The sequence below is a fragment of the Rhizophagus irregularis genome, chromosome 4 (assembly GCF_026210795.1).
Source record: "Rhizophagus irregularis chromosome 4, complete sequence".
Lineage (NCBI taxonomy): Eukaryota > Fungi > Glomeromycota > Glomeromycetes > Glomerales > Glomeraceae > Rhizophagus > Rhizophagus irregularis.
The window spans coordinates 4,207,486-4,221,152 of NC_089432.1; the positions used below are offsets into that span (position 1 = coordinate 4,207,486).

General features: G+C 26.3%; 3 protein-coding genes across 3 annotated transcripts; 1 reads left to right on the top strand and 2 right to left on the bottom strand.

Annotated features, from left to right (window-relative positions):
• Window positions 1–5,486: 5,486 nt before the first annotated feature.
• OCT59_024234 (uncharacterized protein) lies at window positions 5,487–8,181 on the top strand (the record flags this gene model as incomplete). Its single annotated transcript, XM_066135288.1, has 6 exons — window positions 5,487–5,738; window positions 5,811–5,874; window positions 5,948–6,132; window positions 6,215–6,554; window positions 6,628–7,070; window positions 7,147–8,181. The coding sequence occupies 6 exons, from the start codon at window positions 5,487–5,489 to the stop codon at window positions 8,179–8,181; spliced, it is 2,319 nt and encodes a 772-aa protein (XP_065991325.1).
• A 2,878-nt stretch (window positions 8,182–11,059) lies between these two features.
• On the bottom strand, window positions 11,060–11,305 carry OCT59_024235 (uncharacterized protein; the record flags this gene model as incomplete). The annotated part of the gene is made up of 1 exon (XM_025325311.2): window positions 11,060–11,305. The coding sequence occupies one exon, from the start codon at window positions 11,303–11,305 to the stop codon at window positions 11,060–11,062; it is 246 nt and encodes an 81-aa protein (XP_025181821.2).
• Window positions 11,306–12,249: 944 nt separating this feature from the next.
• Window positions 12,250–13,071, bottom strand: OCT59_024236 (uncharacterized protein; the record flags this gene model as incomplete). The annotated part of the gene is made up of 1 exon (XM_066135289.1): window positions 12,250–13,071. The coding sequence occupies one exon, from the start codon at window positions 13,069–13,071 to the stop codon at window positions 12,250–12,252; it is 822 nt and encodes a 273-aa protein (XP_065991326.1).
• Between the last annotated feature and the right edge of the window lie 596 nt (window positions 13,072–13,667).

A 13,667-nucleotide genomic window follows, 5' to 3' on the forward strand; every position in this document is an offset into this window, starting at 1 on the left:
AATTTATTATATCAATATGGCAAATATAAAATATAATTATGTTACAACTTCCTATTCTATAATAATTATATGAGTCAATATGTGTATAATCCTTTTGAATACATAGTGATTAATAGTAACTTATTAAAAAATTTAGATCTCTATTATATCAATTAATTTATAGTTATTTAACCTAAAACTAGTAAACTATTATCTTAAAATAGTAAATACATTTTCAATCTACACCGATTTTTGTGAATAGTTTTGTCATTAGTAGTAGACTTAATATTTTAATTATATAAAACAGATAAGAATTGTGCATATTCAAATTTTAGTAAATGAATAACTACTTCTCACGAGAATATAACCCATAAAAAATCGATGTATAGAAATAGTCCATTTTACATAAATTTTTAGAATTACATAATGTAATTTTATATATAAAGAATTCATGTTTTTTACAGTTTTTTTAGATACCCTATTATATAAATTAATGATTTTGCAAAATTTACTTTAAAAAAATTTTATCCTAAAGTTATCCTTTTTGTTACTACTGGGTAACCACTTTTATCAATTTTGTTGAATTAAATATTCTTGTTTCTTCTAATAAGACCCTAATTCATTTGATAAAGAAAATTTTGATGATTCGATTTAGAATATAATACTTTGCTGAACTTTATTCAGTATTAGAAAAACTTAACCTACTTCACCTATAATTAAAAAATCAAAATTTCACATTGTATTTGATAATAAAGTGATAAAATTTTAATATGCATATTATCACTTTTTTACCTTTCATTTGGTGGCAATGATTTTTCATAAATTTTATTTTCAACGAAATACAACAATGGTGGTAGAGTGACCGATGGTTGATCGATAGCCTCAACGCATCCCAATATATTGGTAATATTTAAAATGCAGAAAAAAAAATTAGTAATGGAAAATTTTGGTTGGTTAAAATTCAATTGTCTGGTAAGTATTTAAAGTAAATAGATAACTTTACCGTCGCAGTCACGTGACAGTAACAGAATAAAATAACGAAATAAATGTGTTATTACCGCCTTATAAATGAAGGTTTGTAACAATAATAAATGTATTGAAATAAATATGAATAAACAATAAATACAAAAATAAATCATTAACGAAAAACTATAGTAACCTGCAATATTCCAATAGCAATAATGAAAACAAGCAAAGAAATGTATGGTACATGCAATATTAAATAACTAATAAAGTAAATAAACTTAATATCAATATTATTATAATATTTTGATAAAATAAAATAGTCAACTTCATTTTCTCGTTATGACAAATAACTTTTTTAAAAAAGTATCATGATTTAAGATTGATAGATATTCTCGATAATCTCGATAATCACGCTTTTATATTATGATAGATTTTATCGAAGTCTAACTGTCATAAGATCTAATCTAATCACAGTCACAGTTACTAATAACTAAGAGAAAGTCTATATTGTATCACAAAGAGTTTGTACAACTAAAAATACTATAAAAATACCTATTCCCACTTTTTGCAATAAATAATCTTTCTCATCTCTAAACTTTCCATATCTAAACTTTTCCATATTACTACCTGAAGCGCTTTCGCAATAAATTTTCCATATAATATACTACTTGAATATTTTACGCGAAATGTATGACCATTAGTTATAAGTCTTGTAAAAGTTTAAGGCGTCCATGTATGAGTTTAGGAGGAAGAAAAATTGTAAGAGGGAAAAAAAAATTATTTTCAAGTCATATTAAAAAATTTTATTTCAGTCTCTATTCTGTTTCTCCCTTACCGGCTAAAAGATTAGAAAGTATGTGAGAGAGAAAGAGAGACCACAAGAGTGGGAAGAAAAAAGTAAGAAGCGAGAAGGAAGAGAGATCCTCTTCTTTTATATGATGATTTTTTTTCGTGCTTCTAACACTTCTCCCGTATTTAAAATGGATTCTTTTTCTTTCTCTACGTATTTTTTCTTTCTCTACGTAATATCTTTGCTCTAAGTCTTTTCTTTTTCTTTAGAAATGACCTTTGGATTATAAGAAAACTATAACTGCAAATTACCGGATTTACAAGATTTGATAAACGTGAAAGTAAAATAAGGTAAGAGACCTGTTCCTTACTGTTAACACATGCGTCATCTCAGGATACCGAATCATTATAATTTAATGGTTAAATTATAATGAGGGTGCCGCAAAATCTTCTCTTACATGGCAGGACCATGATAAGGATCCTCATACGCATATTTTAATGGAGGTTGGAGGAAAGTATGTTAAGTGGGGTGGTTGTATCTGATTGGCGGTCCCTAATAAGGGTGACGTTAAATTCCTTAATTCCTATTCGTTTTCTTGATAGACTATTTATAAATTTCCTTTTGCTAATTAATCGTTACAGTGACCCGTGTTACTCATACATCGGTGCTTTTTTTTGTAGGCAATTTTCTTATGATCATATGATCATATCCTTCTGTTCCTTTCTCATGGTATATTGCTAAGGTCCTTACTTTTAGTAAATTTATTTTTCATATGATTTACAGACGGAAGTAAAGCAAGTTAAGAGACCCGTTCCTTCGTCATTATGGTAAAGTTGTTCAACTGCACAACCTAGATAATAATTGTTCTCTTATAAGGATATCACAGAAATAATTTTTTTTTTTAAAAAAAAAGTGATTTTTTAATTTTACAGTACTTTTAATTATGAACAGTTAGGGTTCCTTATAATTAAATAATAATTTACATTTGAATTAATTTTCGTAATTCCTTGCTTGAAATTTGAGATATGCGAAAAAACATGAAACATCAAACATGTATACAAAAAAAAAAAAAGATTATTTTTAAAAAATATGTAGTCTTCGTTGAGTAATCCATGTTCTAAGAAGTAAGAATTGGCGATTGTATGAACCGAACCAAATGTAATGAAAATTTATAATAAACGCAAATATTAATGGTATTTTCAAAACAGTTATTTATTGCGCTATCAATATCATAAAGTTTAAAGAAAAAAATAAAAAAGAAGAATAATATTTCTCGTTCGTTTATTTTAATATATTCGAAAATGTCTATTCAAATTCATTTTCTTTCTTTAATTAATAAGGACATTACGGTATAACACTCTTACGACACGTTAGAAATTTTTTTTCACGAAACTATGAAAATATTTAATAAGAAGGATTTCCTAATTTAAATCGCATGATTCGTTTATTCAAATTTTTGACATGATTATGTAATCCGCTCTTTCGCGTGGTGAAGCAAAAGAATCCGTGATCAATCCGATAACGGTAGAATGAACGTTTACGACCTTCTAACAGTAACGATACGAAATATTCAAAATTCCACGTCTGGTAATACTTTTAATTCTGAGATTTCTTCGATTAACATAACTAACATAACTTAAACGTCACATCAATAGTCCCAGCATCTCTGATTGGCCCTTTGTCTATCTTCGAGAAAAAATTTATATTGTTGGATTATACGGTTCCTTTCCATAACATTCATTTTTACATATATATATATATTTTATTTTTTAAAAATTTTCTGTTTTTTTTTCTTTTTTTTTCAAAAATTTAAATCTATTTATATATAAGCAGAAAACTGCTATCTCCGATTTTAATTCCTCGTATGCTATAATGAGATTTTTAAAAGAAAAATAAATTTTTTATTGTTTAACTGGTTTTATAGTAATCAAGAGTTTGAACTTGTTTCTTTTATATGTACGTACGTATATGTAAAATGATAAAGATCGACTGGTTCAAACTTTAATCAAGGAGTTTTTTACTAGTAGAACCGTAGAAATAACAGGAATAATATCATAATATTGTGTCAAAAACAATATATGCACGAAGTTTGCATATGTATTTAATTAATCACATAAGTGAGAGGGAATACTTTTTTTTTCGAAAAAATAAAATAAAAAATAAAAAAATAAAAGATAAAAATAAAGGAAAGAATTAAAATTCAAAAAGGTTCCGAATTCACATTTATGAACAAATCTATAATAATTATTTAATCGTAAAATTTTAAATCATTTATTTACAATGTTTTTTTTTCCCTAAAATTTATTTGATTGCAAATACACTGCTCTAAAAATATAGATAAATAAATTGTTTTGATTTTTATATATAGTTTCTTTTATACAGTACTTAAACATATTTTATGTCTGACATCATATTATTAAATTAAAATGTCTTTAACATTTAAAATTTAAAAGTGTAAAAATTCAATGCTGCATTTTTTTCCATTTTTAAAAAATCAATTATAGGAAAAAGCTCAATTATAAAGAGATAATAAATAAGTGAACATAAATCTTAATCTAAAATAAAATATAACAACAAAACAAAAGAATAAATAAATATATAATAAATAAAGTTATTAATTTTAGTTGAATAATTAATTGGAACATTTAATTTCTAATTTACATTTTAGAATTTAATCGTTCAAAAATTTTCTTTCACAGAATTTAAATTTCCATATATAATATTAGAGCTCCATATATCTAATTTGGTAAGAGTCATATTACTCTTAATATTATCACGGCGAAAGGATTAAAAAGTATACAATCCGTAATATAAATAACATAAATAAGGTCTGTATCTATTAATAAATATTCACTTTTCCTATTCTTTTTCTTATGAAAAGATGTCAAAATGTCAAAAATTAGATATCTTTGATTAAAAATTTAATATTTTCGAATATATTGCATTAAAATCTATCGTCACTTTCAATTTTAAAGAAATAATTCATGAATTAAAATTGATTGGATAATTTTAAATCTGAAAATACAACTTATTATAATAATATAAGTGATATCACAAACTCAGACTCAGAAGAAATTCTGTCTGAAGAAAAGTTCAAATAGACTCAGAAAGAAATATATAGGGATCAGGTGATGAAAAAATTGGCCGGAATTATAATAATGTCAGTCGGTTACTATAATAGGAAATAATATTCTGACTGGCATTATCAAAAATTATCCGAAAAGGGAATCAAAATACGTTGACTCTTTTAAATATTTTTCTAGGTCCCCGTCACATCTAATTTGACTTATTATGTTAATGTAGTAAAATTTTTGGTATAGCATCCTCTTTCAATATGTAGTATATCAACAAAGTTTGTAATCAATTACATTTATTTAATTGGTTAAATTAACAATTTTCGAATTTTTAATTCTGGCCGAAATTTTGTTAATTCTGGCCAAAATCGTAATTCCGGCCTAAATTAATGAAATATTAATTAATTAAAATCGGTAATTTTTACTGCCAAGATTCTTTTAAACTAACTAAAATTTTGGCTTTTAAAGCCTATTAAAATATTTTTAAGAGACTTTAATTATCATTAGCTAAAGTGTTATATATACACCTATTTTTAAAGTATCACCTAAAGTGATCGACAGTTACTGTACTTCCATGCACAATTACGTTTAGTAATACCAGTCTTTATAATAAGCAAACTTAAATTGCATGAAAAAAAAAATATTTACTTCGTCAATAAAAATTAAGAAGCCCAATAATGTCTAATAACACTGAGTCCAATATACCCGTAAATTTTACTGAAAATTCAAATAATGAGTGGATTAATTGGATTGAAGAAGCTATTGCAAAAGATTACTTTAAATATTATGAATTCAATCATTTTAGTAATTTTAAAGAAATTGGGTTTGGAGGGTTTGGGAAAGTTTATCGTGCGAACTGGAAAAGTTCTCCTAGTTATTTGGCATTAAAATCTTTTTTCAATTTTAACAGCGTCACAATTAAAGAAATAGTTAAAGAGATAATAATAATAATTATTATTACCTTATAATTTGTATAACTTCTAATTTAAAATTCTATTTAGCTTAAAATTCAGCGTGAAGTGGATTTTCATGAGAATATTATTCGTTTCTGTGGTATTACAATAGGTACAATATACTTTCTTTTCATGCATAATTTGATTGTAAAATCTAAATTTATTATTTTTTATTTTTTACAAAGAAAATCAAGTTGATAATTCAAAAAAATATTCGTTAGTAATGGAATATGCAGATGGAGGTACTCTTCGAGAATATTTGAAAGAACATTTTGATAATCTTACTTGGAATAATAAATTTAATATGGCACTTCAGTTTGCTTGTGCTATATTATGCTTACACGATGAAGGAATTATTCACCGTGATCTGGTAATTCATTTGTTTACGTTTTGTTATTTCATGTTTGTTGAATTGTAATTAATAAATTTATTGCATTTAATAATATTAATAGCATTCTAAAAATGTATTAGTTCATCAAAATATGGTTAAATTAGCTGATTTTGGTCTATCAAAAAGAATTGAAGAATCATCCAACCTTCAATCTTCAACGAAATTATTTGGAGTAATTCCTTATATTGACCCAAAAAGTTTTAGTAATCAAGATTATAAATTAAATAAAAAAAGTGATATTTATAGTATTGGAATACTTTTATGGGAGATATCTAGTGGCAATCCTCCTTTTTATACTGAAGGTAAACCGTATGACGTTTGTTTAGCAATTAATATATCACAAGGCCTTAGAGAGACACCAATTCCCGATACACCCGAAGATTATGTGAATATTTATACTGGTAAATATAATTAATAATTAATTTTATGTTTATATTAATGTTAATTAAATTAATTCTATCTATTCTTTTTTAGATTGTTGGAATAATGAACCAGATAATCGTCCAACTATCAATCAGGTGGTCTTTAAATTAAATGCAATTATTCTGAAGAATAATAATAACATGATTATAAAAGATTTTCGGACAAATGATTCTTATACAAACCAATTATCCAGTAAACAACAAATCGATTTGAATGCTTTTGAAGATCCTATAAATAATCCATCACATGGGGAATTATCCAAATTTATTCAAGAGTTTAACAAGATGAATACTAAAGAAATAGATTCTTCAATATCATCAAATAATAACTTTAAGGTGACGGTTGATGAAATGGTTGAACTTTCTAATAAGGCAAGCGTAGAAGCGGAAGAATTAGATAGACTATGTATTTATAATTATCTTAATAATCATAATATGACTTCACAGGAAATTTATATTTGGTTATTAAATAATCAAAATTATTCAAATTCTATTGTTTTACTTGGAGATTTTAATTATTTAGGAATTGAAATTAATATTGATCAAAAAAAGGGCATTTGAATTATATTAGGTAGCTGCAAATTCAGGAAATATTATAGCACAATATAATCTTGGTTGCTGTTATCTATATGAGTATGGTGTTTATAAAAATTATGATAGAGCTTTTGAATTATTTAAAAAATTAGCTGAAAGAGAATATTCAAATGGAATAAACTGTTTAGGATATTGTTATGAACAAGAAATTGGAACTGATATTGATGAAAAAAAGGCATTTGAATTATATCAAAAGGCAGCAGATTTAGGAAATGCGACTGGAATGAATAATTTAGGTGATTGTTATAAAAAAGGAATTGGAACTGACATTGATGAAAAAGGGGCATTTGGATTATATCAAAAATCAGCAGATTTAGGTAATGCGACTGGAATAAATAATTTAGGATATTGTTATGATCAAGGAATTGGAATTGATATTGATGAAAAAAAGGCATTTGAATTATATCAAAAATCAGCAGATTTGGGAAATGTATTTGGAATAAATAATTTAGCATATTGTTATGAACAAGGAAATGGAACTAATATTGATGAAAAAGAGGCATTTGAATTATATCAAAAATCAGCAGATTTAGGAAATGTATTTGGAATAAATAATTTAGCATATTGTTATGAACAAGGAAACGGAACTGATATTGATGAAAAAAAGGCATTTGAATTATATCAAAAATCAGCAGATTTAGGAAATACGACTGGAATAAATAATTTAGGATATTGTTATCAAAAAGGAAATGGAACTGATATTGATGAAAAAAAGGCATTTGAATTATATCAAAAATCAGCAGATTTAGGAAATGCACTTGGAATAAATAATTTAGGATATTGTTATCAAGAAGGAATTGGAACTGATATTGATGAAAAAAAGGCATTTGAATTGCATCAAAAGGCAGCAGATTTAGGAAATATTATAGCTCTATATAATCTTGCTTTTATGTATGAGAATGGAAAAGGAATTGTTAAAGATATAAATCAAGCAATTTACTGGTATAAAAAATCTGCATTACAAGGAGATCAAGATGCTCAAAATAAATTAGAACAAATTCATGCAAAGTAAATTGAGAATATTTTTGCTTAAATGTTTTAAATAAAATACACAAGCAAAATACACTGCTGTTATAGGATTTATTTCATTTGTTTTTTTTTCTTTTATTTATTGTATATTAAAGCAATAGCATTGTTTGCCGATGTTGCTCATTAATAGCTTTAAAAGATTTATTTAAAATAGATTCATAAGAAATAAATAAATAATAATATTTTTTGTTGACAACTGCTAGTAGATATACACATTTTTTATGTTTATTTACTAATTGTTAAGTGCAATGTTTAAAATATAATCATGTTGTCGAAAAGATCCGAATTCTTTGGAATTCCACACTTCTAAAGGTAAAAAAAAATCGGCATTGAGAATTGCTCTTTTAGACTAATTCCGTAATCTGTGCTATATACTTTTCGAAAGAATTAAAACTTTAAAATCTGTAACAAAAGATAAATTTTTAGATAATAATACGTGCATTACTAGCCAATAATGTAAAAGCGAACATTATTGAGCTTGATGGAGTATTTTCGTTATATTGTTATCACAAGTTAAAATTTTTACTAGAATCTCCTGGTTCAAATGTAAATCTCAGGGGTAAGTCATTCCGAAGAATTCTTCGGAAATTTCTATCGGCAAAATATATGATTATGTGTTGAAACTAAATAAAATTTATATCTCATTTATCAGATGTTTTTACATTTTCATTTTATTTATTCGCTATTCGCATTTATTAATTTTGTCATATTAAAATCAAATTATGGACTTAAAATTTTTTTTTTCATTTAGAAGGATGATCAAACTTTCAGTATTATTAAAATAGTTGCGTTCCGACAGTTACAGCTATAATATCATGAATGCAAAAAATTGTTATCTAATTATCTAATGCAAAATTGCCATAGTTAAATTATTTATTAATACTTGTTCAATTCCAACTCCTATAAGTCAATTTTTTTCCCTTACTTTGATTGTCTTATTCAATCCTACTATCAAATTGTAGCATCAATAATTAATAATTTTCTGATTTCTAGCAAGATTAACATCGTATCTGTGAATTATTAATCTTACCGTACATTTATATTATATCATTGTAATACTTTACTATATATTTCTAAACTTTTTTTGATTATTACAAAGAAAAAAAATCCCAATTAAATATGAAACAACTGTTAAGAAACGGTTAGTATATTTGATATTATTGTGATTGCACAAGAAAGTTGTTTCTGGAATCATGCGTTAAATCTTTTAAGAAAAATAATTCCGAATGCTATTTTAATAATATCTAGTAGATATTACGTTCAATAATTCAGCTATATAATGCTAATAATCACAAAATAAATGTTTGGATAATGACGTAACAAATGTAATAAAATTCTTAGATGATTCGTAAATTAAGACTTCCTATTAGATAAAAATAATCAATTAATATTGCCCTCGGATGATATTTATTGCTTATTTTCTTAGAAGTTATAAAAAGAGAAAAGTTTTCGTTTAATAAATCCTTAATTGACAGATAAATCATTGGTTAAAACAACAAAATATAAAATAATTTTGTTGATCGATAGATTTTTGGAATATAATTTTGGCGATCTTATTTTTGCGTTTTTTAACCTCCCATTACTTCTCATTATTCCAGACTTATCGTCTCCCATTATTTTCTATTTTTTTCCATTATCTCTTTTTCTCTCCTGTTTACTTCCCATCATTTCTTTTGTCTCTCATCACTCCTTTTCGTCTCCCATCACTCCTCTTCATCTTCCCATCACTTCTTTTCGTCTCCCATCACTCCTTTTCGCCCATCACTCCTCTTCATCACTTCTTTTCGTCTCCCATCACTCCTTTTCGCCCATCACTCCTCTTCATCTTCCCATCACTCCTTTTCATCTCCCATCACTCCTCTTCATTTTCCCATCAATCCTTTTCGTCTCCCATCACTTCTCTTCATCTCCCACCATGTCCTATTTCTTCTTTTTGTTTCCTATCATTACTCCCTTTCATCTTCTATTACTTTCCATTACTCCATTGTTATTTCATTTTTTTATTAGCATCTTTCTCCTTGATCATTGTAATTTACTTATCTTTTTATTTATTGTTATTGTTTCTTTTATTTGTTTCACTTCATTAAAAATACAGTAACTTTTTTTCTTTAAAATCGTAAATGTGTGACTTAAATTTTAATATTTGCAAATAAAATCACATTAGATAAGATTATTTTGAATAAATATGTTTGCAAAAAATTTTTTTTTTTTAAAATATCATTTGCGATAAAATTTGATCAAAAATTAGCTAAGTTAAAAAAATCAATATATTGTACATCATGGGACATATTTGAAAAAACCCAAGCGACAATCACCAGGCGACGTTTAGAAATTCCCTTAAATTTTTAAATTTTTACTATTTTTAACTATTTTAACTTATAATAAACCGAAATCTGCCATTTCTCTATACTTAATTTACTCATTATAAATAGAAAACATCATTTGTTTATTCATTTTATTAATTTATTTATTTTAACGAAGCTTATTTATAAAAGAGAGATCAACAATTTGCATATTTATAAATCATTTTTTTTTTACAATAACTTTTTTTTTTTCTTTTCTTTATTAATATTGTGATAATTATATAAAACAACCTATCACAATTTAGACGCTATGCATCTGCTAATAAAGTAACTAATCTAAAAATTTCAAAAATCAAACTAATAAAACCAAAATATTTTATAAATATACAAAAAGGTTAACTAAAAATTTCTATCAACTATACTAATGTTAGCCATCTTTTAATTTTAATTTAACCCTTTTTTAATTAAAATTTAAGCTAACACACTTTATTACAAATTTACAATCCTTACTTACCTACTTACCATCCCTTCTTACTTTTTTTCTTTGACTTCCTACTTTTACCCCTTTTTTACTTTTTCCTCCCCCGTTACCTGTTTTTTCCCTTCTAATATTGTCTCACCATTTTCCGATTCACTGCTATCTTCGGTACCTTCACTACTAACTGTTCCCCTACTCAATTCCTCTTTATTGACTCGCTTTTGTCCAATTTTTTCGTCTACCACAATTTTCTCTTTTTTAATTTCAGGTGGTAAACGTGATTTACAATAACTTTCACTTAAAAGATCTTTTAAAAGCTCCCCCATGAAAATGACCTCTGTTAAATATTAAGATTATCTTTCGCCGATCAGCCGGTTTCGAATGGGATAATCAATTTTTGCAAAAAATATTAATATTACCTAGGGGATAGATAAATAACGGGGGGGCCAACTCAAGTTAGTGGTCATGAGACCGAACTGAAGCCATATGTAAATTTATAAGAAATCATATTAAAATATAACGTACCCCATGTTTTTAAAGTGGAAGATCGGCCAATAATTTATTTTAATTTAATAAAAAATTTTTCTGCCATAACGGCAAAATCCCAAACTATGTAAATATGCAATTTTTTTCAAAATATCGTTTCTATATCCTTTAAAAAATACGATCAAGCATTTAAAATACCTCTAAACCATAAAAAATTTTATCACACATTTGAAAATATTATAAAATAAAAGAAGAAAACCCTATTTTTGAATGTTTTAAATAAAAATATTTATAACTATATATTGGAAATTCCAAAGAAAAACAAGATAGAATCTAACTTTTTACTACTAAAGTAACAAAAACTTGTAAAAATTAATAAATAAATAACCAGTGGTCCAATTTAAGTAGAAACACTTCGCCTATATAAGGTTAACATGGATAAACTTAACTTTTGAAATCGGCTACGTTTCTTTAAACGTGTATCGAAAAAAATAAATTTTTGTACAATTTTAATATAGGATTTCTCTTGTGTAACCATTTTTATAAGACTTCAGTTCGGGTAGTTTTTGATGTCTGTGTAACCCTGAGTTGACCCCATCTATCCCCTAGATATTACCGTTATTCGGTAAAGTCAAATATATGTATCATAGCTTTAATGTTTGAAATAGAATTCTACACTAATAAATAATAATGCAATCAAAATGTTTAACAATATATTTGGCTTATCTATATTTTAGACACGAAGAAAAATATTTCGTCAAATATTTAGTTTATCATACGTAAATCATGGATTTGTAGACTCATTCACATCTTTCCCCCAAAATATTTCTGCATACAAACTTGAACCACCGTTTTTGTAAATGTCAATTAATCTAGTTATTGCCACTATAGTAAGAGCTGTTGTGACTTTTGTTTGCCAAAAATTATTACTTAATACTAAACCACTCCTGACAGATTGAATTAAAATCGCACTAATAAGAAAAATAAGTATAACGAATTTTCTGATGTTCAACTGTATAATCCACCGTTGTTTGTTCCACAATTCGTTCCACAATTCGTTCGATCGATTGTGCCAAATAGACAGAAAAAGGATCCATGCAGCCGCCAAGAATGATACTGCAATCCACCTCAATAAGTTACCAACGGCGCAAGTTTTGTAAAAATCCTTATTCATGCTAAATTCATTAGGGATATCAATTTGTTTAATAAAATTTGGATTAACAAAGAAAAGAAGCGCCGTGATAAATAAAATAATACATTTGTGCCCCTTTATAAACCCCTTTTTTTCCTCATCTTTAACATTAAAAAAAATCGCACAAAATAAGAAGAAAATTGAATAGATAACTGTAATGACCCCAAAGGCTTTGGTAAATTTATTTTCATATTTCCACCACATGAAGAAATAATAAATATTCATGGCATGAAGCGAACCAAAAATTATAATGTCGTCCAAAATATCAAGGTAGTTCTTTTTCTTGGTCTTTTTATTATTGCAACCGTCATTCTCATCCTTAGTTTTATCACTTATTCGTGTGGCTATAATGGTCACTACGACACCTGTGAGGAAATCTCCCCAGAAATCATTATATGGATCGTAGTCTGTCATTGCAAATTTTTAGTAAACAATTGAGAAATATTTGCGAAAAATATGAGAAATTATTTTATCAAAACGCCGACATGGGGACAGATGGTTATTTTAAAAATTGTGGGACCAATATTCGTGATTCCAAATTTAATTCGTAATTTCTACTTAACCGAATTCGTTAATTAAATGAAAATTATGCTTCCAATCTTCCAAGTGCATACCTTATCACTGATCAAATTATGTCATGTATCTCCAAATTTATTCTAGAATAAAATCACTTCAGAACTCATTAATATTATTTTTATTTAACTATTTCCAAAAACAATGGTACAAAAATAATAAATATTCTAGCCTAGTGATTATCTTTAGTAATCCTCAATGAAGACTCTCTGGTGTGGAGCATGCTATGAACCAAATTTGTTCAGTAAACGAAAAAATTCACAATAAATATTCTAAACCCACATATTAAAGAGACCTGCTAGTGATTGTTTTTAGTAAAGACAGTCTGCATGTTATCAAATCGAATCAGATTTTAAACTACCATCCCTATGAAAAAAGAATGTCTGGAATTTGTCACAAAATTGTTCGGAAATTGTCCAGTATACCTATAAAATGTC